Raw genomic sequence first — 26,946 nt, forward strand, 5'->3', positions numbered from 1 at the left:
GTGTTCCTATGCTGTACTGTTGAGGGGATATAGCTTTTGATTCAAGATTGTGGGGGGATCTTATAGAAACTTACAAAATTCTTAAGGGGTTGGGCAGGCTAGATGCAGGAAGATTGTTCCCGATGTTGGGGAAGTCCAGAACAAGGGGTCACAGTTTAAGGACAAAGGGGAAATCTTTTAGGACTGAGATGAGAAAAACATTTTTCACACAGAGAGTGGTGAATCTCTGGAATTCTCTGCCACAGAATGTAGTCGAGGCCAGTTCATTGGCTATATTTAAGAGGGAGTTAGATGTGGCCCTTGTGGCTAAAGGGATCAGGGGGTATGGAGAGAAGGCAGGTACAGGATACTGAGTTGGATGATCAGCCATGATCATATTGAATGGCGGTGCAGGCTCGAAGGGCCGAATGGCCTACTCCTGCACCTATTTTCTATGTTTCTATGTTCTATGTTCTGTGTAAGGGGATTATGGATTATAAGAGATTTCTCCTACAATAATATGAGCTGAAATAAAATTTTAATAAAGGAACAGAGGGCATATATTATTAATATATGCAAGAGATTTTGTTTTAGCCAGCGTGTCCTAAGTCCACCAGTGGAGTTGATTGTTCTAGAAAGTATATCTCTCTATCTCTCAGTCCCAATTTGAAGAAAGGTCTCGACCCGAAACATCCCCCATATTGCCTGCCCCGCTGAGTTACTCCAGCATTTTGAGTCTATCTTCAGACTGTCTGAGTTTTTTAAATTTCCTGAAGGTGACTTTAGGAGACGTTGTGATTCTTTTGTTCAACTCCCTCTGGTGGTTGGATGACACCATGACAAATCTCTGCACCGAGGAGTCGTATATGCTGAAACTGCTGAACCGCGAGATTTGTGATTCCTTGATATTTGAACAGACAAAATTATGTTGTTATAATAACTGATGAAAGAGGATGGCTGGGACGGCTGAAGGAGTAAATGTTCAAGGTCATTCATGGAACTTTGAAGCTATTTTCTAAGTTGTGAACACAATGAGACCAAGCTAGATTCATCTTGAAAAAATAAAAAGACACAGTACGTTGGAGTAGTTCAGTTGGTCAGGCAGCATCTCTGGAGAGCATAGATAGGTGACGTTTCAGGTTGGAACCCTTCTTCAGACTGAAATCTTGTCTGAAGAAGGATCTCAACCCAAAACGTCACCTATCCATGTTCTCCAGGGGTGCTGTCTGACCTGAAGATAGACACAAAAAGCTGGAGTAACTCAGCGGGACAGGCAGCTTCGCTGGAGAGAAGGAATGGGTGACGCTTCAGGCCGAGACCCTTCTTCAGACTGGTTAGGGATAAGGGAAACGAGAGATATAGTCGGTGATGTGGAGAGATAAAGAACAATGAATGGAAGATATAGTAAGCAAAAAAGCAACAATGATGAAGGAAACAGGCCATTGTGAGCTGTTTGTAGGGTGAAAATCAGAAGCTATATCTCTCGTTTCCCTTATCCCTAACCAGTCTGAAGAAGGGTCTCGATCCGAAACGTCACCCCTTGTTTCCCTCCAGAGATGCTGCCTGTCCTGCTGAGTTACTCCAGCTTTTAATGTCTATCTTCGGTTTAAACCAGCCCCTACATTTTGGGTCGAGACCCTTCCTTCTATCCAGAGATGCTGCCTATGCCGCTGAGTTACTCCAGCTTTTTATGTCTATCTTCGGTTTAAACCAGCACCTGCAGTTCCTTCTTACACATGCTGTCTGACCCGCTGAGTTACTTCAGCATTTTGTGTTGTTTTATTTTTGATAAGCCAACATGTGCAGCTCCTTGTTTCTAGATTCATCATGAATTGGACTCTGCCTGAACACAGCTGTTGCATGCATTGTCTAAGTCAAGATGAGTCCTTTAGATTCTTTCCATGATGCACTGGAACTGTGAATTGTGAACGTGGAAGATGTCCATTATCAATGACAAGCTCATGTCTCGCGGTGCTCAGACATGAAAAACCATCGTTGACTGTGGACAAATGGGAGATAAGACATTAGAAAATGTGGTTGAACTGGTCAAACAATTCGAGAACCTCGTTTACAGCCCCGTAGTGCAGTGGGATTTGTAGGAAGGAACTGCAGATGCTGGTTTAAACCAAAGGTAGACACAAAATGCTGGAGTAACTCAGTGGCAGGGGCAGCATCTGGATAGAAGGAAGGGTCTCGACCCACAATGTCACCCATTCCTTCTATCCAGAGATGTTGCCTGTGAGTTACTCCAGGATTTTGTGTCTACCGCCCATAGTGCTGGGGTCAGCTTCAGATGAAACCCCATCATATGGATATGGCAGATGTGAGAATTCAGTTTAGTTTATTGTCATGTGTAACGAGGTACAGTGAAAAGCTTTTTTGTTGCGTACTAACTTGTCAGCTGAAAGACAATACATGATTACAGTCGAGCCATTTACAGTCTACAATAATAATAATAATAATAATAAATACTTTATTGATCCCCTCAGGGAAATTCAGATGTCCAGAAGCTCCCAATGATAAGGGAATAACGTTTAGTGCCTTAGAGATGGGTTGAGCAATGGTGACTCTCTGCTACAAATCAGGAGATGACGTTGGACATAGCATAGTTTGTGGAATCCAGGCTGTGCTTTCTTTGAGGGTGCTGCTCAATGAGAGGGAATGCTGTTCCCGATGTTGGGGGAATCCACAACCAGGGGCCACAGTTTAAGAATTATGGGTAGGCCATTTAGAGCGAAGATGCGGAAATACCTTTTCACCCAGAGAGTTGTGAATCTGTGGAATTCTCTGCCTCAGAAGGCAGTGGAGGCCATTTCTCTAGATGCTTTCAAGAGAGAGTTAAGGTCCTGTCCCGCTTTCCCGAGTTACTCACGAATTCTCCCGAGTTTTCCCCTTGATTCAAACTTGGAGAATTACGATAATAGCCAGCCGTAGGTACTTGGGGCTATTTTTTTTTTTTACTCATGGACATTTTTCAACATGCTGAAAAACGTCCCGACTTACCTGATGCCCCGAGTAACTATGGCTGGCATTATGAGCCGCTACAAAATATCTACGGACTCCTACGGCCTCCTATGGACTCGCTATGGACATTCTCTGAGTTTGAGTCAAGGGGAAAACTCCGGAGAATTTGTGAGTAACTCGGGAAAGTGGGACAGGCCCTTTAGATAGGGCTCTTAAAGCTAGCGGAGTCAGGGGATATGGCGAGAAGGCAGGAACGGGGTACTGATTGTGGATGATCAGCCATGATCATATTGAATAGAGGTGCTGGCTAGAAGGGCCGAATGGCCTACTCCTGCACCTATTGCCTATGGTCTATTGTGTGACTGGCATTCAAGCAGGATCTCAGAACATGTATCTGATCAAAGGTTGCATTCCGTGTCGAGTGTCTGAATTTTCTTTATAAAACTGGACCACACCACCCTCATGCCAAAATTGTTGGCAATAATCGAGACACGTCAGAAGTAATTGTCCAAAGATAGTTGAAAAATGTTTCAGGCATATCTGAAGTAGGAGTTTGAGGTGATCAGCTTTGCAGTCACAGTGGGGGAAATTGGTCAATAACTCTTTGAATATTCACATGTGGAGACAAATTTATTTAGCTTGTCTATTGCTGCTTCCCAATCACATGACATGAAATCCTCATGGAAATGAATAGGACTGAGATGAGGAAAAACCTTTTCACCCAGAGAGTTGTGAATCTGTGGAATTCTCTGCCACAGAAGGCAGTGGAGGCCAATTCACTGGGTCTCTATTCAAGAGAGAGTTACTGTGGATTTAGCTCTTAGAGGGATATGGGGAGAAAGCAGGAACGGGGTGCTGATTTCGGATGATCTGGCTGGTTCGAAGGGCCGAATGCCCTACTGCTATTATTTTCTATGTTTCTATCTGCAACCCGATACCAGATTTGATCGGAGGGGTAGTTGTCCTATATAAGGCTGTGGAATTCCAGCAAGGCGGGATTGCACTGGTAAAAGCCTTGCAGTGAGGGAGTGTAGTAGTGACAGAACGTATTGCTACGTATTGTTACTCCCTAATTCCTGGATCTGCAGATTAGTTCAGCAGATCTGGTAAATCTAAGGCCGACTTTCATGGAACAAATAAATGTTGGCGATCCGCCAGCGACTGCTGTTTCAACCAAAACAATAACTATTTGTTGAACGTGTACTGTAAAATCTTGTGTGTGGGAAGGAACCGCAGATGCTGGTTTTCACCGAAGACAGACACAAAATGCTGTAGTAACTCAGGCAGCTTCTCAGGAGAAAAGTAATGGGTGAAGTTTCAGGCCGAGACCCTTCTTCAGAAGAAGGGCCTTGACTCGAAACGTCGCTTATTCCTTATGCCTGACGCGTTGAGTTTCTCCAGCATTCTGTGTCTATCTTCACTGTAAAAGCTTGTACTTTTTCCACTCCAATTGTTGAAAATGCTTCCCAGGTTCTGAGTCCAAGATTGTTTACATTCAGTCCAAATCTTTATAACAGGACCTTCCCCAGGTAATGATCAGGTTCTGTTCCAAGCAGACATCAGAATATAGTCAAAAATCATTCAATATGGTAACCATGCCTTGCAAGTACGGCATTTACTGGCATCAAAAGCACACAAGACTGATAAAAAATAATTGCTGAATGTCGAGAAAGAGGGAGGAAACGAGTTCAGCCATTCTCGTAACAAACGCATGTTTTAAAAAAAAAATTCAAAATAGACTTTATTCAAGTAACAAACGCATGTGCCTTTGTTGGACCTGAATTGTCCATAAGTCAGGCATTCGATCCATTGTTGAATTTGTTCGTTTCTGTGCCCTTTCGTCCATAGCGGTTTCTTGGTGACGTGGTTTTGATGAATGTCTCCAGCGTGTTTGTGCCTTGCGCAAAATAAAAAGTAGTCGTGCCTTGGTACGCTGCCAACATCGTGGCATAAATGGTATCGTGGACCATGGTAGTAAAGGTGATAATGTCTGGTTAATGTCAGCGGGAGTTCCTGTTACCCTGTTGCTTTAGCGTAAGGGCTGAGACCAAATGAAGGTCAAATCTCATCAAACTGAAGCAAAATGGAGCCTCTCAGCTTTTTAAAAGATTTTTGCATTAATTTAGTTCCGGCAACCAGTTCCAGGTATGTGTGCGTTGTGGGTGTGTATGTGTTGTATGTGCATTGTGTGTTGAGTGTGTGTGTGTTCAGTTTATGTGTGCGTGGCTGGGGGTCGTGCAGAGTTGGGGAGAGGAGGTTGTCGGAGAGGTGAAATAATTTAAATACAGAAATCTATGAATACTCTAAAAAAAATACTTTCACAATTCCGCCTAATGGTAGTTGAATGTTATATTTCGAGTCTGATTCAGTGTGGCAGCTGCGGGAACAACAATTGATAGAAATAGAATTGAAAATAATGTGTTTCCTGTAAAAATAACAGGAGTCATAGAGCTGTTGGAATCGTCATCACGATGACTACTGGGCAACATTGCGATCATGATTTTTCAGACATTGTCGATACAAAAATTGATTTCTTTACTGTCTTGATTCTAAAAAACGTATTGCTCTAAGTGGCTTTTGGAGCAGCTGTTCCAAGTTTAGTATTGTTGCATAGCCTTTATGTTAATATCGGAAGAAGTGTGCAGACTGAATATGGGCCCCGACCCAAAACGTTACCTGTCCATTCCCTACGGAGATGCTGCCTGACCCGCTGATTTACTGCAGCACGTTGAGTTTTACATCACGGCGACAAACTTGCCGTTCTTTATAATGGGAGGTTCACTGGCGAGTGAGCTCCGTGTTGCTCTGCTGGGATCCAGCACAAACCACTCCTGCCTCACTGGTGTCATCTTCCTCATCGTTGAAAACATTAGCCACGCAGTGGTGCTGGTTTCCAACAGGAACGGTGACGGACGCACCAGACATCTCTGTCCTCCAGTTCCTGCGGACTTCCGCCGCTGGAAGTATAGGATTTTGGTGTGTGTGTTTTATCATCATTCCTTACAATGCTGTGTACGACAGTGATCGCGACTTCTACTGATGTATGGATGGCCGTTGGCTCGCTAGAAGCTCATCCGCCCTTTGACAGGTCTTGTTTTTGGTCCTGCTGGGGGTCCACAGCCCCCTCCTCACCTGGCAAACCAGGCGGGGGAGACGGTTTAGTCGCCGACTATCCGACCATGGAGCAGGTAGCACGGGATTACATGGTACCCGTGGCGGGGGGAACTCGATCTAGATCAATATCTACTCTTCTGCTGAAGATGGGCACAAAATGCTGGAGTAACTCAGCAGGGCAGGCAGCATCTCTGGAGAGAAGGAATGGGTGATGTTTCTGGGCCGAGACCCTCCTTCAAACTGAGAGTCAGGGGAGAGGGAGACATAGAGATATGGAAGGGTAAGGTGTGAAAACACAGAACAAAGGGGACTTTAGTCTTCTGCTAATGGACCCACAATGAGCAATCGGGGGGGGTGGGCTGAGGCGTGAGGTGTGGTCATTCAGCGCTGAGATGTTAAAAGGAATAGATGACGTTTTGGGTCGAGACCCATAGAAACATAGAAAATAGGTGCAGGAGTAGGCCATTCGGCCCTTCGAGCCTGCACCCTCATTCAATATGATCATGGCTGATCATCCAACTCAGTATCCTGTACCTGCCTTCTCTCCATACCCCCTGATCCCTTTAGCCACAAGGGCCACATCTAACTCCCTCTTAAATATAGCCAATGAACTGGCCTCAACTACCTTCTGTGGCAGAGAATTCCAGAGATTCACCACTCTGTGTGAAAAATGTTTTCCTCATCTTGGTCCTAAAAGATTTCCCCCTTATCCTTAAACTGTGACCCCTTGTCCTGGACTTCCCCAACATCGGGAACAATCTTCCTGCATCTAGCCTGTCCAACCCCTTAAGAATTTTGTAAGTTTCTATAAGATCCCCCCTCAATCTTCTAAATTCTAGCGAGTACAAGCCGAGTCTATCCAGTCTTTCTTCATATGAAAGTCCTGACATCCCAGGTGGTGAACCTTCTCTGTACTCCCTCTTCAGACCCGCTTCTTCAGACTGGGAGTCGGGGGAGAGGGAAACTTGAGCTATGGAAAGGCGCCGGCCCCAATGACTCAGGAAAGGTGGAGCCAACAATGATCCATTGTTGGCTGTGGAAGAGGTGATAACAAGGGGATACGAGCATGACGATGAGGATGGGGGGGGGGGGGGGGGGGGGAAGTAGAGATGATGTTCCATTATTCGTACGTAACAATTAAGTGTTTCTAAGATGTAACATTTTTCGTCCATACACAAGCCACACAGTTTGTATATACTGTAGGACTTCATCTTTTATCAAGCTATGTGTAAACAATTCACGGTAGTTCTTGTAGTGTTTTGTCTTATCAAACTATTCCTTCATTGCGGCTGTTGTGTAAACATTGTAAATGTTAGAAGCTGCAACATCAGATCAATGTGACCTTTTGGAAAAGCATGTTATATTCAGGGAGTTGTGGAGGTAGGTTTGCACAAGAGATTTGTCCTTGAAGGAGCGTGTTAGTGTTTTTTTACTGTGTTTATCTCACGTTACTTAAGTGCATTCAATCTGCAAACTCCAAAGATCCGTTGATAATGCATATTCTTATCCTTGCATTCATCATACCACTGAGAGTGTAAAACCCCTGTCCCACGGTACGAGTTCATTCCAAGAGTTCTCCCGAGTTTGCCCTGATTTGAACTCGGAGATTTACGGTAATGGACACTCGTCGGTACTCGGGGCTCTCGTGGACATTTTTCATCATGTTGAAAAATCTTCACGAGTCTTCCCATGCTTACCCGCCGTTAACGAGTCTTCCTGAGTACCTGCCATTAGCGCTAAGAGACGTCCCCGAGCTCCGACGTACCCGCTACGTTCATTCTCCGTGCTTACCACGAGTTTGATTTTTTTTTAAAACTCGGGAGAGATCTTGGAATGAACTCGTACCGTGGGACAGGGCTATAATAATGTATTGTTTTAATTTAGAGTTTAAAATTGCAACATGGCCATACAGTCAGCTCTTCGGCCCATCGAGTCTACGCCGATCCTCGACTACCAGTTCACACAAGTTCATTGTTATCCCACTTTCACAACCCACACACCAGGGGAAATTTACAGAAGCCATTTAACCTACAAACCCGCACGTCTTTGGGACGTGGGAGGAAACCGGAGCACCTGGATAAAACCCACGCAGGTCACAGGGAGAACGTACAAACTCCGTGCAGACAGCACCTGTGGTCAGGGTTGAACCTGGGTCTCTGACGCTTTGAGGCAGTAACTCTACCGATGCAATATTTTAGTGTCTTCAGACAGCACCAGTGATCAGGATTGAACTCGGGTCTTTGGCCCTGTGAGGCAGCGAATATGAGGAAGCAGTTTTGGCCCTATGAGGCAGCAGCTCTGTCGCTGTGCCACCATGCCCCTTTAGTCTGTAAATTTACTTGGAGCTTTTCAGAATTTGCCTCCAATTTTGCATCTTATTATTAATAATAATAATAATGGATGGGATTTATATAGCGCCTTTCTAATACTCAAGGCACTTTACATCGCATTATTCATTCACTCCTCAGTCACACTCGGTGGTGGTAAGCTACTTCTGTAGCCACAGCTGCCCTGGGGCAGACTGACGGAAGCGTGGCTGCCATTCTGCGCCTACGGCCCCTCCGACCACCACCAATCACTCACACACATTCACACACAGGCAAAGGTGGGTGAAGTGTCTTGCCCAAGGACACAACGACAGCATGCACTCCAAGCGGGATGCGAACCGGCCACCTTCCGGTCGCCAGCCGAACACTTAGCCCATTGTGCCATCTGCTGCCCCGATATTATTGAATATCATATGGTGAAGGTTCATTCTCGGACTGTGATCTGGGTAATACACTCCAAGTTTTTTTATGTTTGTCTGTTTACCTGCAGCAACCTCAGCAGAAAAGTCACCTAAAGCCACAAAAGTGACCTGCCAAAGTCAGTGCAGATTACCAGGACACCTTCAGCGACAACTCAGCCCGATGACATTGAATGCCTTGAACTACCCTTGTTTCCTTTCTCACATATTTGATATTCCATTTCTGACCTTTTGAGAATTTGGAAACCAGAATCAGGGAATGAATATATGAAGGGCAAATCAAGCCCTCGTCCTGTATAGGTCAAACACAGCAGCTGCAAAGGATCAAATGAATTATTTGGAATCCAACTGAAGTATAGCCAGTCAGTACATTCAGCGGGTGAGAAAAGGGACAGGTGACGCTTCGGGTCAAGACCCTTCTTCAGTCCGAAGAAGATTTCTCGACCCGAAACGTCACCTATTCCTTTTCTCCCGAGATGCTGCCTGTCCTGCTGAGTTACTCCAGCATTTTGTGTCTATCTTCGGTGTAAACCAGCAGTTGCACTTCTTCCCTACACGCCCCAGTACATTCCATCGATACAAGGAAACCTGACAGGAAAAGTGATTCATCTGTGCCTGTTGTAACGAGGTTAAAGATGTGGTAGTTTAGAAGAATGGGCTTATTACCAAATAGACCATTAAGGGAAACGTGAAAACCAACAGTAGATGACCATTTTTTGACCAAGATGGTGCCTAAAACATGGCGACTCTTGTGTACTGACTCTATGTGGTCTGCTATCTTACACTCTCCAACCTAGTATAATTGTGCCGGATTTATAGTGGGATTGTTACTAAACTGTATGCAAAAAAATTAATTTGCTGTACTTTGGTCCATGTGACAATAAGGTACCCTTGAATCATTAGAGACCCTCGGACTATCATCAATTGGACTTTACTGGACTTTATTTTGCACTAAACTAAACGTTATTCCTTTTTATCATGTATCAGTGCACTTTAGATGGCTTGATTGTAATCATGAATTACCTTTCCACTAACTGGTTAACACACAACAAAAGCTTTGACTGAACCTCTGTACACATGACAATAAACTAAACTAAACCAATGGTAGTACATTCAGTGGGTCAGGCAGCATCGCTGGGGGAAAGGAATAGGTGACGCCTTCGGGTCAAGACCCCGCTTCAGTCTGAAAAAAGTTCTCGACCCGAAATGTTCCCTATTCCTTTTCTCCCGATATGCTGCCCGTCCTGCTGGGTTTCTCCAGCATTTTGTGTCGATCTTCGGTGTGAACCATCATTTGGGTCTGAAGAAGGGTCTCGACCCGAAATGTCGCCCATTCCTTCTCTCCATAGATGCTGCCTCACCCGCTGAGTTACTCCAGCATTTTAGACAATAGGCAATAGACAATAGACAGCAGGCCATTCGGCCCTTCAAGCCATTTAATGTGAGCATGACTGATCTTCCCCAATCAGCACCACGTTCCTGCCTTCTCCCCATATCTCCTGACTCTGCTATCTTTAAGAGCCCTACCTAGCTCCCTCTTGAAAGTATCCAGAGAACTGGACTTCTGAGGCAGAGAATTCCACAGTCTCACAACTCTCTGTGAGAAAAAGTGTTGCCTCGTCTCCGTTCTAAATGGCTTACCCATTATTCTGAAACTGTGGCCCTTGACATTTTGTGTCAGCCAACAGAATATGAGGGTAAGTTATTCAGAAATATTAAAAGGCTGTCAATTCATATGGTGGGAATTCTCCTGTTACATCATCAGAATCATCTCTACATTGGTCTAGATGAGGAAAAATATGTGATGAAAGGAAATTAACAAGATGAGAAGTAGGTGATTAAGATGAAAGTCTACTGAGATTAATCAAGCATCAATCAGATGGTCAAGGTACATTTTTGTGTACATTTCTGAATCCTTTTGATTCTAGCTGTTGCACTTTTCTTTTCGTATTATTAAGCCCCTGTCCCACTTTCACGAGCTAATTGGCGAACTCTGCTGAGTTTGCCCATGACTCATACTCGCAGCATGGTCGCCACAAGGTCATAGGAGGTCGTAGGAGGTCTTCGTAACTCTTCCTCATGCTTGTGAGTGGTCTCCGCGTACTCGTGGCCTTAAGTAGGTCGCGGCGTTTTTTCCAGCCTGATAAAAAATGTCCACGAGTAAGAAAAAAGGTCGGCATGGAAAAAATTGATACTTTTTACTCGTAGGTAGGTCGTAGGTAGGTCGTGATGGTGGTCGTAGGTAGTTGTAGGTAGTCGTAGGTCAGTTACTGGCCCGAGGAAAAAAAATGCAAACATGACATAATTTTATCATGCGATCATTTTCCATTCGTAGCTATTCGTAGTTGGTCTTAGGTGTGGAAGACTGAGGTCGAGGAGGTTCGTAGGAGGTCTTAGACATAGTCGTAGGAGGTCGTAGACATATTCGAAGGAGGTCTTTTACTTCGGCGAGTCAACACGACCTTGACATGTTTTCAACACCGCTAGGGTCTTCTAAACTCGTGGATTAGCTCGTCCAAGTGGGACAGGCCCTTTACTAACAGAAATTGTATTGTTTGAGGTTGAACATAGAATAAAATTAGAGTGTTGAACTGAACGATGTTACTTGCGACATTGGATGAAGGTTATGAGATATAATTGTAGATAATCTTGTGAAGAATTGATGGGGCAGGAATAATAAATCCCCCTCTGGAATATTAGGTCAGGAGGTTTGAGTTTTATTGATGTTTATAGGAAAGATGCAGGGCAAAAATATTAGTCATTCTGCGAGTCTCATTGTATAACCTACGTAAAATAACTTTAATCCGCAATTTATTGGGTCATGGCCAACATGTTTAAATGCAAGATGTTTCATATTAAATTTGGAAGGCTCACTTTAATAAATCACAGATTATGAGTTCATATTTAGCACTTAACTGATCTTTTACTACTTATTAGAATACAAAGTAGACCAGAAGACCATCTTCTACAAGGAATTCAGTTAATTCACCCATTTTTTTTACATCATTCAAATTTCCAGTTGTTTATATTATATTTCGGAATGAATTATATCTTAAGAAATTAAACCAAGTTCACCATTTCTTAAATCAGTTTGTTATTGCAATTCTGTCTTGTTTTGGATACAAGTGACAGGATTTTTCATTCTTTTATGCACATCTTTCCTTGGAAAAGTTAAGTGCGTTGGGCCGAATGGCCTACTCCTGCACCTATTGTCTATTGTCTTTTGTTACCTGCCCTTTTTTGATTAGTTTAGCTTATTGCCACATGTACTGAGGTACAGTGAACAAGTTATTTGTTTCATGCTATCCAGTCAGCAGAAAGATTATACATGATTAACATGAGGGTGGCACGGTGGCGCAGAGGTAGAGTTGCTGCCTTGCAGTGCCAGAGACCCGGGTTTAATCCTGGCCATGGGTGCTGTCTGTACGGAGTTTGTACATTCTCCTCCTGAACTGCATGGGTTTTCTCTCACTCTCCAAAGATGTATAGATTTGTAGATTAATTGGCTTCAGTAAAATTGTAAACTGTCCCTAGCATGTGTAGGATAGTGTTAGTGTGCGGCGATCGCTGGTCGGCGTGGACTCAGTGTGCAGAAGGGCCTGTTTACGCGCTGTATCTCTAAACACTAAAACTAAATGAAGCTGTCCACAGTGTACAGATACAGGGTAAAGAAAACCATCTTAGCCAGTGTCCCATCTCGAGCAGGTCAGACGTTTGGCCTTTCTGAATGTGAAAATGCTGAAGAAAACTGGATATTTAAGTCTGACAATCGATCACTTTGGGGCATTACTGTTTGGAACAGGTTGCTTAGTTGCAGCTGACTATTCCATTTATTCGCTCCTCCAGATTTAAACGAGTTAAGTACAAGAGCAAAGTATCTCTTTATGTCACTCCAGAACAGAGAGGATTTGAAGTAAGGTTCAAAGGTTGGTTGTATTTATTGTCACATACACCTAGGTGTAGTGAAATTCTTTTTGCCAATGCAGCACATAAAAAAGAATACAAACATAGCAATAATTACATCTTGAATTAATACAAACATAGCAATAATTACATCTTGAAAATATTTTTTATCCTGAAGGGAAATAACTCCCTCACATATTTAGAATAGTAACGTTATGCATTCTGTGCCATCAAATGATGCCTTTGACCATGTGCATTTTGCGACGATCTTTGGAGCCATTTTTGTTCTAAAATGTGCCTGTGTATAATATCCGTGTTGGAATGTTCAGTTTAGGCTCGTAATGTTGAGGGTAACTTTGATTATCTGACGACCAAAGAGATTGGTGTCAACTTGCACATCACCGCTATACTAATAATCAATACACTGACTTGCTCGCTAATTAGTCCGATTTATTAAGCAGACGCCATTGTGGCAGCACAGAGTTCTCTCTTTTTATGAAAAAGATCAGAGGCTCAGTGAAGGTTTCAAACCGACAGATCTTGTGTGGAAGGAAGGTATTTATTTTTGTACAAGGCGTGCACCAAGGAGAGGGAATCAGCAGTTTCTGTTCCTGGTTACAGCCATTACATTACAAAAACTTGGTACTTTATAAAACGGTAGGCTTTATTACTTTTAGTTTCTGCAACATAGATTCCGAAATGATTCGTTCCTGCAGCTTATTGAGATTGCACATACTTTTTCCAAAGAGAAATAATGGGAAATGGGCAAAGCCCAATAGCCTGTGAATACCTCACATGTGCTTTGGATGACTGCCTAGGCAGGCTATCAGTTCGGTGAAAATGACAATTAGAACTCCATGTAAAGGAAGGAACTACAGAAGCTGCTTTAACACCAAAGATAGACACGAAATGCAGGAGTAACTCGACGGGCCGAGCAGCAGGAATGGAGAGAAGGAATCAGGTCGAGGCCCTTCCGTCACTCATTCCTTCTCTTCAGAGATGCTGCCAGTCCCGTCGAGTTACTCCAGCATTTAGTGTCTATAGTTGGAGGTCCACCGTGTGTTTTGGGATCACTGTGATGCCCACATCTACATTTTTCGTTGTTCAACGATTTCATTTGTATTCTTGAGCAAAACACAAAGTGCTGGAGTAACCCGACGGGTCAGGCAGCATCTGGGATGGGATTGGGCTGGCGACGTTTCAGGTCAGGACCCTTCTTCAGTTGGTCAGAATCAGGCTGAAGAATTACCTGACCTGCTGAGTTCCTCCAGCACTTTGTCTTTTGCTCAAGATTCCAGCATCTGCAATTCCTTCATTTGTGGCTCAATTTTGTATTCTTCTTCCACATTTCAAAAACGTGTGGTTATGCAAATCTCATCTGCTCCAATATAGCATATAGCAAGCTTTTGTGGGTCATCGCACATCTGCGTGCTGACTAATGATGGCTCCTGGTTAGGAAATATCTTGATTTTGAAATTCTCATTTTTATTATTAGTTCTCTCAAAGGCCTATAATTCTTTTCATATTGAAAGAAAACACAAAGTGCTGGAGTAACTCAGCGGATCAGGCAGCATCTCTGGAGAACATGGATAGGTGACGTTTCAGGTCGGGACCCTTCTTCAGACTGATCAGATATTTGCCTTTCTCCAGGTCTAGTCTCTGGATCAGGCTTGAATTCCATCTTGGCACCCATGCTTTGAAGATGACACTAAAGTGGGTGGAATTGTAAATATTGAAGGTGGTTGTCAAAAATTGCAGCAGGATTTTATAAGATAAGATCTCATAAGTAATTAATACTTATGAACTTATGAAGTTTTCTGCTGTTGTTAACACATTTAATTTGCTGTATCTTTTGATATTATTGCTTATCAATACCTCCATTCTCTTTCCCAATGTTGTTGTCACTGCATGAAATCCTCCAAGTGCTAAAATATTGCATAAAACCGACAAGTTTCACAGTTCAGTGGGATTTCCCAATGAGTGGCGCAGATAAGTGTGGTTATGAAAGCAAACATGGAAAGGCACAGTGGGGCAGCGGTAGAGTTGCTGCCTTACTGCACCATGGACCCGGGTTCGATCCTGACTACGGGAGCTTGTCTGTACGGATTTTGGATGTTCTCCCCGTGACCCGCGTGGGTTTCCCCCGGGTGCTCTGGTTTCCTCCCACCAAATACGTACACGTTTGGCTTGGTAAAGTTGTAAAACGTTGTCCCTAGTGTGTGTAGAATAGTGTTAATGTGCGGAGATAGCTGGCCAGCTTGGACTCGGTGGGCCGAAGGGCCTGTTTCCACGCTGTATCTCTGAACTAAAAATAAACTACTGTACCGAAAGCGTATAAATAAATTTGTGCCAGCTCTCATGTATGCAACCTAGCAGTTCATTGTTGAATTGGACACTTCTAATAAAATGCAAAGTGTCAGGAAAAAGTAGAAATATTTTTAAATAGATCCTGTATAATACTATAATGACATTTTCATGTATTTATAGCAAGTGTAAGTGCTATAAATGCACCTGTGCTATAAATTCATCTTACTGCCTTAGAATGGGATCTTTTTTTGTTGCAAATTTTCAGCTTGAAACTCTCCTTGGGGAATACTTCTCATTATTTTTCTGCTGCAAAATTAGAAATGTCTAGCACCACTCAAAGTCTGTTAGGTAGACTGAGGCACCTGAAGGAAATGATTTATAAGAAACCCTGAACTGCAAAAAGCATTTTTTTTTCGGGGCCTGTATTTATAAAAATTATTGGTTTTGTAAATGGGCTGACAAGCACATGAAAATTAGAAGCAATATCATCATAGATGGAAAAAGTTCAAGCTAACACAGCAAAAGGTTTACAAAGAAATATAATTGTTTGCAGATTGAACATGGAACATTGAACGGTACAGCACAGGAACAGGCCCTTCAGCCCACAATGTCCATGCCGCCCATGATGGCCAAGTTAAACTAATCCCCCTGCCACCACGTGATCCGTATCCCTTCATTCCTTGTATTATTCCCTTTATTATTAATGTTTAATGTTTTATGTGTCATTCCTAACTGTCACTGTATGGCATGTTGTCACTTGTGGGTGGAGCACCAAGGCAAATTCCTTGTATGTGAATACTTGGCCAATAAACTTATTCATTCATTCATTCATACCCACATGATGATTGAGACTGAAGAGGGGTCTCGACCCAAAACGTCACCCATTCTTCTCTTCAGAGATGCTGTGTGTCCCGCTGGGTTACTCTATCTTATTGTGTCTATCTTTGATGATTAAGTACTCTTGGGCATAAAGATCATTCAGCTTTGGTGTAATAACTGTATGTGGTGCAGAATTGAATATGGTATAAGGGATCTCTTAATTGGGTTTGGACTATAAAATGTAATGTGTTATGAGAACACATGGTTATAATATACTTTGTTTGAGTGTTAGGCACAAAAAGCTGTAGTAACTCAGCGGGTCAGGCAGCATCTTTGGAGAAAAGGATGAGGTGATGTTTCGGGTCGAGACCTTTCTTCAGTCCGAGAGTCAGGAGAGAGGGAACCGAGAGATATGAAAAGGCGCATAGAACAAATTAAAGAATGATATGCAAAAAGACAGATCAAAGGCAGCAACGATGATCAAGGACAGGTGGAGCCCACAATGGTCCATTGTTGGTTGTGGGGAAGGTGATAACGAGTGATACAAGCAGTGAAACTCAGCAGAACGACAGTGAAACTAGTACGACGACCAGGGTGCGGGAGGGACAGAGAGAGAAGGGTTTACTTGAAGTTAGAAAATCCAATATTAATTTTGATGTTTTTGGTGGGCACTTAGTAACTAGGAATACTCATCCCTTGAGTTAATGTTTATGTTGGATTCTATTGTGTATTGTGTGTTCTTTTTTCAATTGTATCGCTGCTGGCAAATTCATTTCACTGTACCTTAGTTGGTGCATGTGACGAATACGTTTGTATTGTATTGTATTGTATTCTTATCATTTGGGCAATGCTGGCATGGCCAGTGTTTGTTGCCCAGACCTGCTTGTTGATGAGAGGGCAGAGACTGTGTGGAGATTGAGCTCAGCCCAAGCAAGGGAGCGCTGTAGGCTGCTGGGAGGAATCGTTTCCTCTTTGTGTGGATTCTATAGCCCTGGAAGTAACTCATTACAAAATGCAAGATCAGTTTAAGATCATAAGGAATAGGAGTAGAATTGGTCCCATCAAGTCTACTCCGCCATTCAATCATGGCTGATCTATCTCTCCCTCCTAACCCCATTCTCCTGCTCATCGTGCTGGAGTGCTGAAGTGTTCAGCGGGTGGAGAACATAGATAGCTGAGGATTCTGGTCAGGATCCGTGCCGGTGATGGATTCCAGTCAGGACCCGTCTTCAGACTGATTACAGAGGCCGAGGAAAGAAAGCTGGGAGAGAGGAAAGGCAGGACAAAACGTGGCAGGCAATAGGCGAACACAGGCAAGGGGGATTTTTGATAAACAGATGGTTGGAACAAAGGGCAGAGATTAAAACAGGAGGTGTGAGGCAAAAGGGTTGAAGAGTTGCGGAGTTAAGTTTGAAGAAGGGTCTCGCCCCGAAACATCACCTGTCCATGTTCTCCATAGATGCTGCTGGACCCGCTGAGTTACTCCAGCACTTTGTGTCCTAAGTTTTGTTATGTTTACTTTGGAGCCTTCATCATAAAGTGCTGGAGTAACTCAGTGGATCAGGCAGTTTCTCTGGAGGATGTGGATAGGAGGCGCTTTGGTTCGAGACCCTTCATCCGACTAAATAATGGAGTTTGCTATAGAGCCTTTCCGGTTCCACAGCAGTAAAGCAAGATGCTACCCGTCTACGCTCGTCCTCTTGATCGTGTGCATGGTCTCCAAGGCTGTCAGTTTTGGAACAAATTACATCCAGAACTGGCAACTTTCAATCATGAGCATTGACTGGAATATTCAGCGTGTGAATTGTTACGGTAACACATGCTATAACTATCAGTTTCATTTTTGGGGGCGAGCATGACTTTAATGATTTCCATCTTACTTGCAGTGTTCACACAGGTAGGCTCGGTCCTGAGACGGATGGGGGCTTTTTGTGGGTTTGTTCCCTAAAATTGGAGAATTCAATGTTCAAGCAGTTGGGTTGTGAGTTACGCAAGTTGAATATGACGTGCTACACCTGCAGTTTCTTTAAATAACATTTCTTGAGGGTCAGTTTTGGAAGGTCTCCAATGTCTTCCCTAACTTTCTTTCCCATTGCCGCATGAATCATTTGCCACAGAAGGCGGTGGAGGCCAAGTCGATGGATATTTTTTAAAGCAGAGATAGATAGATTATTAGTTAGTACGGGTGTCAGGGGTTATGGGACGAAGGGAGGAGAATGTGGTTAGGAGGGAGAAATAGATCAGCCGTGATTGAATGGCGGAGTAGACTTGATGGGCCGAATGGCCTAAAGTTCTGCTCCTATTACTTATGACTTTATTCCTTGTCAACATTTGGTCAACCTACCAACCTTTTTGCTGGTGAGCAATCCCTCTGGAAATCTGTGTTCTCCTCTCATTCTTTCAATTTTAATGGTTTTGTTTTTAGGATGTTGATTATTAAGGTCTAAAATGAGCAAAGTATTTATGCTTCCAGATGTGCTGGACATTTGCCAGATTAGATTGTGACTTGAGCCTTGTGTATAATGCCAGATTTATGTCAGGTAAGTCTGCACAGACCAACAACCAGGCTTGTCCAGCTTTGGCAAGGCCTTAACATCTGTTCTACGTCAGTGGTATCAAAACCACACAGTAGCACATAATTGACTGAGGTTAGTGTGGCTGTTTGATGTACTAGTGTCCTAAATTGTTTATTTAACAGATTGAGTGCCAAGCATCTCCATTCAGTGTGTGTGTGTGTGTGTGTGTGTCTGTCTGTCTGTGTCTGTCTGTCTGTCTGTCTGTCTGTCTGTCTGTCAGAATATTTTATTTTATTATAAAAAGTCCAGATTAAGGGACAGTTTCTTCCCAGCTGTTATCAGGCAACTGAACCACTCTATCAACAACTGTCGACAGCAGTCGTGAGCTACTATCTACCTCAGACCCTCAGACTATCTTTAATCGGACTTTATCTTGCACTAAACCTTATGCCCTTTATCATGTATCTGTACACTAGGGATGGCTCGATTGTAATCATGTATTGTCTTTCCGCTGACTGGTTAGAACGCAACAAATGCTTTTTACTGTAACTTGGTACACGTGACAATGAATTAAACTTCAAAAATGATAATTGTTGCAAAACGCATTATTAAACCTGTTTTAGCTGGTGCATTGGCTGTCATTTTTCAGTTTGCAGTGAATTTATTGCAACTCTTAACATTTATAACTCGGAGGTATATCTTAATAAACTTGGTTATGAACATTTAAAGGATCTGTACACAATTTTGAGTTTAAACACACATCGACAGACACAAAATGTTGGAGTAACTCGAAGGGTCAGACAGCATCTTTGGGAATAGGTGACATAAAAAAGGCCAAAGTCATCCACAGGCAAAGGGTAGAAGACCACATCAATACCACGGACACCAGAAGCATGTGGCAGGGTGTCAGGGACATCACTGACTACAAGAGCAGCCCCGCCTGCCCCCACGGTGATATCACACTGGCCAACGAACTAAACACCTTCTTTGCCCGGTTCGAAACTGGCAACACCACCAGGTGTGGAATAACCCCGGCCATAGTGGAGGGACAGGCCTTAACACTGAGCACTCAGGAGGTACAGTGCGCTCTGCGTAGGATCAATCCACGCAAGGCTGCAGGCCCGGATGGAGTCCAGGGAAGGGTACTAAAGGACTGTGCTGGACAGCTGGCGGAGGTATTCACGAGAATCTTCAATCTATCTCTATCTCTGGCAACGGTCCCCAAGTGCCTGAAAACAGCCACCATAGTGCCGGTGCCGAAAAAGTCCAAAATCACCAACCTCAACGACTACCGGCCGGTTGCCCTAACTCCAATCCCTATGAAATGCTTCGAAAGGCTGGTCCTCTCCCATATTAAATCCAGCATCCCTGCCTCACTGGACTCCCATCAATTTGCATACAGGGCAAATAGATCGACAGAGGATGCCAGCTCTCTGGCCCTTCACACTGTCCTGACTCACCTGGACAGACAGGGCACGTATGTGAGGATGCTCTTCGTTGACTATAGCTCTGCATTCAATACGGTCATCCCCACCAAGCTCACCACCAAACTCCACCAGCTAGGCCTCAGCTCACCGATATGCGCTTGGATCCTGAACTTTCTCACGGAGCGACCGCAGGCAGTGAGACTGGGCCCGCACCTGTCCTCCACCATCACCCTGAGCACCGGCACACCACAGGGTTGTGTACTAAGCCCCATGCTCTACTCTCTCTTCACTCACGACTGTGTCCCTGCATTCGACACCAACACCATCGTGAAGTTTGCAGGCGACACAACAGTGATTGGGCTGATCACCAACGGTGATGAAACAAACTACAGAGCGGAGGTGCAGAACCTGGCGGACTGGTGCGCCAATAACAACTTGTCACTAAACACCTCCAAGACCAAGGAGCTGATTATTGACTTCAGGAGGTCCCATTCTGGAGAATACGCCCCAATCTCCATTTATGGGGAAAGTGTGGAGAGAGTGTCCAGCTTTAAGTTTCTGGGCACTCACTTTTCAGAAGACCTCACATGGTCCACAAACACCGCCGCGCTGGTCAAGAAGGCACAGCAACGACTGTTCTTCCTGAGGACATTAAAAAAAGACTGGTCTGCCCCAACAGCTGCTGACAACGTTCTACCGCTGCACCACAGAGAGCATACTAACGTATGGCATCTCTGTGTGGTATCTCAGCTGCACGGAGGCGGAGAGGAGAGCTCTTCAGCGCGTCGTCAACAGAGCGCAGCGGATCATCGGGACAGAGCTACCAGCCTTGGAGGGCATCTACCACACGCGGTGCCTCAGGAAGGCCCTCAGCATCCATAAGAACTCATCACACCGCTGCCACGGTCTGTTTCAACTACTTCCCTCCGGCAGACGTTACAAGGCCTTCTACGCCCGAACCTCCAGACTCAGGAACAGTTTTATCCCAAGAGCTATAGCGGCTCTGAACCGGCCCTAATGAGTGCCCCCCCACCCACCCCCTTTGGACAGTCTCCCTCAGATGGTCACGTCAATCAATTCAGCTTGCTTATTTATGTATTGTATTTATTTACCTTTCTTGTACATCAGTGGAGCTGCACACTAAATCTCGTGCAATGACAATAAAAGATATTATTATTATTATTATTATTATTATTATTATTATTATTATTATTATTATTATTTAGTGTCGAGACCAGTCTTCAGACTCACATTTAAACACACACGATAGTTTGTGGTATTTTCATAACTTTCTGGTTTTTAGACTTCCAATGGGTCAGACTCAGGATCACCATTGAAACAATAGGAGAGCTTAAAATTTAGTTACAGCACAGGAAAGATTATTCAGCCCATGTAGTGTACCAGGTATTTGCAAAGTGCCATCTCAGCCACTTAGGATATTTTTCTATTCATATTTTAGTTTAGTTTAGTTTAGTTTTGAGATACAGCTCAGAAACAGGCCCTTCAGCCCACTGAGTCTATACCAATCAGCGATCCCCGCACATTAACACAAACCTACATATACTAGGAACATTGTTACTCTTTTACAATTTTACATTTATACCAAGCCAATTAACCTACAAACCTGTACGTCTTATTCTTTCATGCACTTGTGCACTTTGTATCTGCCAGTTTCGTTAATGATGAGATCAAGGTGCAATCAAATAAGGATCATGCATGGGTCAATGCTTCCTTGATTAAGCTTCACCGTAAAGAAGATCATGACTGCTCTAACATTCTATTCTGATTCACTGTCCAACTACTCAGTACAGACCTTTTTCCTTTTATTAGATTAATCAATTGCTATATTTAATATTGTAACAGTGGGGCGGTGCAATGGTGCAGCTGGTGGAGCAGCTGCCTCACAGCGCCAGAGACCCGGGTTCGATCTCGACCTCAGGAGCTGCCTGTGTGGAGTTTGCACGTTTTCTTCCTGGCTTCCCATGGGTGCGCTGGTTTCCTCCCACACCTCAAAGATGTGTGTGTTTGTAGGTTGGGTGAATTGACCCTAGTATGTGGGGAATGGATGAGAAAATTGGTCCAACATAGTGAATCATAAATAAAATAAATCATAAATAAAATAATAAATAAATAAAATAAATCATAGTGAATCATAAATAAAAACCGTGTGAATCGGCGGTTGGCATGTTTTCAGGCTGAGTTGTTCGATTGATTAATCAATTAATTAATTATATTAATAGTTTACGATGTTAACATATCAGCTGCTACTTTGGAATAGTTGGTGACATTTTGACTTGTCACAGAAAGTTACAGATGGAGACCATTTGGCCCATTGTACCCCTGCTGGCTCTTCATCAACGTTGTCATGTTAGACCCACCTCACTTGCACTTTTGCCATAACTCAACAAATATTTCATTTGTTAACATTTATTCACGGGGATGAAATGGGGGATGGACTAAATATCTTTGGCTAGGATTGTTTAAATGGTTAAATAATATTTTAAAGAGTCGTAGCAATGAATTCTCTTTGGTTTTCTTAACAAGAGTGACAACTAATTCTAAGATGACTAATTCTAATGTTTAAAGAAAAAGGACACAAAGTGCTGGAGTAACTCAGCAGGTCAGGCAGCATCTCGGGAGAACATGAATGGGCGACGTTTCAAGTCGAGACCCTTCTTCAGACTCTGAGAAGAGTCTTCAGAAGAGTCTTGTTCAGAGTCTGAAGAAGGGTCTTGACCTGAGATGTCATCTATCCATATTCTCCAGAGATGCTGCCTGACCTGCTGAGTAACTCCAGCACTTTGTGTCCTTTTGTGTATTAACCAGCATCTGCAGTTCCTTGTTACTACTCTCTGATTCTAATGTAAATCTGATTTGCGACTCCAGTCATTTGTCACGTACTGGGATGTTAGGTTGGGGGAGGAAATCAGCTTAGATCAGTGCGTGTTGTTAAACTGCAGATTTCAGGCTTTGGGTTATGTTCAATAAGTGTGAGTTCCTAGCACATTCAGTGAGACGCATCCTCCAGTTGACAAGCATATTTCTGTGCTCATCTGTCGTTATCTTCTAACAGAAGCCTGTTTTCTCCATTTATCGGTTGCAGCAATTCATCAGAGCAGCAAGGATCATCTAAGCCCCCATTAACCTCCTCCAACATGACGTCACGGATACTGCTACGGCAGCAACTCATGCGTGAGCAAATGCAGGAGCAGGAGAGACGGGAGCTGCAGCAACATCAGCAGGCAGCACAGTTCATTCAGCAGCGAGTACCAGTCAGCCAGACACAGGCCATCAACGTGAACGTCCCCAACAATCTGTCCACAAACACTCAGGTGCCGATGGAAGTCCTCAAGGTACGGCTGAACCTTTTATCTTTCTCTTTCCTCTCAGACCTGTCCTATTGTACAAATCAGACCTTCTGAAGAAACTCGCACACTGGCAAAGAAGGCAGAGTGATATTCTGCCTCATCTAGATACACCATATGTGCATTCAGGAAAATTACATCCATATTTAAAAAAAAAATGTTTTATGGATATTTTATCACAATGCTCAGAAGCGTGCTTGCAGTTCCTCTGGATAATAGCATTATAAAATTAAAGATTTGCTGTTTCTGAAAGCAGTAACAGCCTAAATTCGACTTGCAAACAGTTGCGTTGATTTGAAAAGTTGTTATAATTTTGTGGAGCACTATATGACATTTTGTTGCTAGCTGCACGAGTTTTAAGTTTCACAGAAACTTTCATGACTATCTAAAACACGCGAGGCTTTCAACTCTGCCAGTGGTCACGTATAATCCTATTTCCGCCAATGAGTTGATGTCTTCTAACAACCTTCTAGCAACTGCAGGAGCTGTATTAGTATCTCCCTTACAGGGGGGTATTGTACATACCTTCCTAATTACCACAGCGTCTTGATTTTGGAACAGCGTTGAACTTTCCCATTGCGAATCTGTATTTAAATGCAAAATGTTTAACTGTTACTGAGTGACTTGGTTTCCAGCATTATTTTATTTCCTTTTGTAGTGTTTAATAGTCGAGCAACAAAATTGGAACGACTCTGAAATGGTTAATTCACAGTGTCAGAATAATAGCTCTGCTATTTATCTGCTTTGCCCATCAAGTCTATTAGCGATTTTGAACTTACTGAAGCTCATAAAAAGAATTTAGTGTCAGGATAATTATATTTTGGTCTCTAATTAATATAGCTTTTGGTGGGCTTTTCCCTTCTGTCATAATGCTTGTAAGCACACATACAGCCTTTCTACAATGTGTCTGCAGTGTTAAATAGTTACTGTCTTTGAGAATGACAGCAAGATGAATTTGATTTACAGTTACTTTGAATTATATAATGTGTCATCTGTAAAATCTTGGCTGGTTCCATTATTGGAAAGTCTACATTTAATTCTGAAAATGAGATGTAATTTGCACAATTTGAGTGAAAGGACCACAGGAAACTAGTAGATGGAGAAGCACGACACCAAATGCTGGAGTAACTCAGCGGGACAGGCAGCATCTCTGGAGAGAAGGAATGAGGGACGTTTCGGGTCGAGACCCTTCTTCACACTGAGAGTCAGGGAAGAGGAGACATAGAGATATGGAAGGGTAAGGTGTGAAAACGATAGATCAAAGGGAAATGTTTAAGGAAAATGTAGAATGATTCATTGTTAGCTGAGGCATACAATCAGTAATATTTAATCAGGTGGACAGTGAAACTAGTCGGGAGGAAGAAGCATCTCTATGTTCTAAATTATATTTTACTGGATTCTCTGTTCATTTCTCTTGAATCGAGTTCTTGCAAATAAATCAACGCTATATTTGTATTCCAAGCTGCTTGAACAACTATGCTATTCTTTTTGAACCGATATTGCTGACACTATTTGAATATGAATTGCTAATACAATGCTTTTCATGAGTGGGACATGTTTAAAGTTTTATTTGAAAAGAGCTGTGATCAATTTGCTTGTATTGTACGAAAGTAAATAGAATAAAAATGAGCTGTTTTTGAGTGCATGTACAAAAGGTTGCAAGGGAAAATATACTATCAGGATTTTAAAAATCGTCACTGACTACTCTAGGGAGGTGGAAAATTCCAGGAATGAGCTGTTGCCCCCTCTGACCAATCCATTTACAATAAAATAGGTCATGTATAACGGATGAATTTCTTAAATACTTTTTTTTTAATATCAGGAGAGTGTATGGCAGAGTTAGTGTGATAAAATTACAAAGGTGCTGTGTAATCTGTAAGTACATATTACTGAAAGATGAACACTTTTTGAAATCAGTTGATTTCAAATGAAGAATTATGACCTTTTTTTTAGTTTGCTGAACAAGTTTATCTCACTAAAGGGCCTGTTCCACTTGGGCGTCATTTGCGTGTCACGCAGATGGCGCACGAAGATTTTGTGAATCCCAAAATCCTGGGGCGCTGCACGCGACCGCAAGTCACTGCCGACGTCACCACGCACCATACGCGCGTAATGCACACCATGGGCGCATCACATGCGCGTCGTTATGTCGTGACGCGTAAATGATGTCGCGTAAATGACGCGCAAATGATGCCCAAGTGTTTTCACTTCCGAACAACTTCTGACAGTTATATTCGCTTGTATTATTTAACTATTATCAAGCAATGATCTGACTGTATTATGATAATGGCTTACTAAGTTGTACAGCTTTGCTAATTAGTTGGTCAATCGAAGGTGACTTCTTTAAATGGGCAAATCATTTTAACAGATTCCCATTTCTTTCTGAGCAGTCACAGTCATTACTGATTTGGGGAGGAGCCTTGTTGATATAGGCCAGTTGTGCTACTATGATGTTGCTGTTAATACCAGGTGGGGAACAAGAGGAGCTGGTTGTATGACGTCAAACGTTTTGCTTGGAGTAGCGGGATTGTTGCTCCAGTTCTCACAGGGCAATGTAGGGTTCACCTTTAGTGTAGTTTAGTTTAGAGATACAGCACGGAAACAGGCCTTTCAGCCCACCGAGTCCATACGGACCAGCGATCCCCGCACATTAACACTCTCCTACACATACTGGGGACAATTTACATTTAGTACCAAGTCAATTAATTTACAAACCTGTACGTCTTTGGAGTGTAGGAGGAAACTGCAGCTCCCGGATAAACCCCATGCAGGTCACGGGGAGAATGTACAAACTGTACAGACAGCATCAGTAGTCGGGATCGAACCTGGGTCTCTGGCGCTATTAGGCACTTACTCTACCGCTGCGCCACCGTGCCACCTGTTTTAAATGCCTTCTCAAACACACAATGGACCAAATTTGCCCTTCCTCCATGCAACATTGGATTGCTTAGGGACTCTGTATTTTGTTGTTGTTTTCTGTAGCTCTATCAAGTTTCTTCCCAGCTGTTATCAGGCAACTGAACCATCCTGAACAACCATCTACCTCATTGGAGACCCTCGGACTATCTTTGATCGAACTTTACTGGACTTTATCTTGTGCGAAACATTATTCTAGTTATTCCCTTCATTATGTATCCGTACATTGCGAATGGCTCGATTGTAATCGTGTATTATCTTTCCGCTGGCTGGTTAGCACGCAACAAGAGCTTTTCACTGTACCTCGGTACACATGACCATAAACTAAACTAAACTAGATGCTGAGGTCCGACTGAAGGAGTGCAAGTATGTGTCAGTAATTAAATCATCTGAAATGCCCCAAAGAGATGTAGCTATTTACCTCATATTTTCTATTGGAGAAATTCTAATCTTGACAGAGTGATCAAGGCTAATGATCGGGAGCTCACTGGGGTAGTTGTAAATCAGGAGCCACTGCAACATCATGGAGTGGGAAGGTTGGGACTGAGGGGCAATCATGGGCTTACCCTCAAAGGAACCTAAAGGGCCTGTCCCACTTGGCAACTTTTTTCGGCGACTGCCGGCATAATTGACTGACGGATCAGGTCACCGAAAAATTTGCGGCGTGACGCGGCGTGATGACATATGACGCGCAGTGTTTTTTCAAGTGTCGCAACATTTATTTTGTCGCCGCTGGGTATTGAAATGTTCAAAATCGTTTGGTGACACTGAAATAACACCGGCAGTCGCCGAAAAAGTTGCCAAGTGGGACAGGCCCTTAAGAAGACATTCCTGGACCTGGGCGTTACAGTTTTCAGGCTCCTATACCACCTTTCCCGGTGGCACGAGTG

The 26,946-nt window shown here is 43.3% G+C and overlaps 1 protein-coding gene across 4 annotated transcripts in view; it reads left to right on the forward strand.

Annotated features, from left to right (window-relative positions):
* Positions 1-26,946, forward strand: part of mitf (melanocyte inducing transcription factor) — a 209,814-nt gene that overhangs the window by 87,856 nt on the left and 95,012 nt on the right. For all 4 annotated transcript variants that reach the window (XM_033036690.1, XM_033036693.1, XM_033036692.1 and 1 more), the window contains one exon: positions 22,879-23,128. In XM_033036690.1, the coding sequence (XP_032892581.1) occupies positions 22,879-23,128 (250 nt within the window). The remainder of the gene's footprint in view (positions 1-22,878; positions 23,129-26,946) is intronic.

The sequence above is a fragment of the Amblyraja radiata genome, chromosome 18, assembly GCF_010909765.2.
Source record: "Amblyraja radiata isolate CabotCenter1 chromosome 18, sAmbRad1.1.pri, whole genome shotgun sequence".
Lineage (NCBI taxonomy): Eukaryota > Metazoa > Chordata > Chondrichthyes > Rajiformes > Rajidae > Amblyraja > Amblyraja radiata.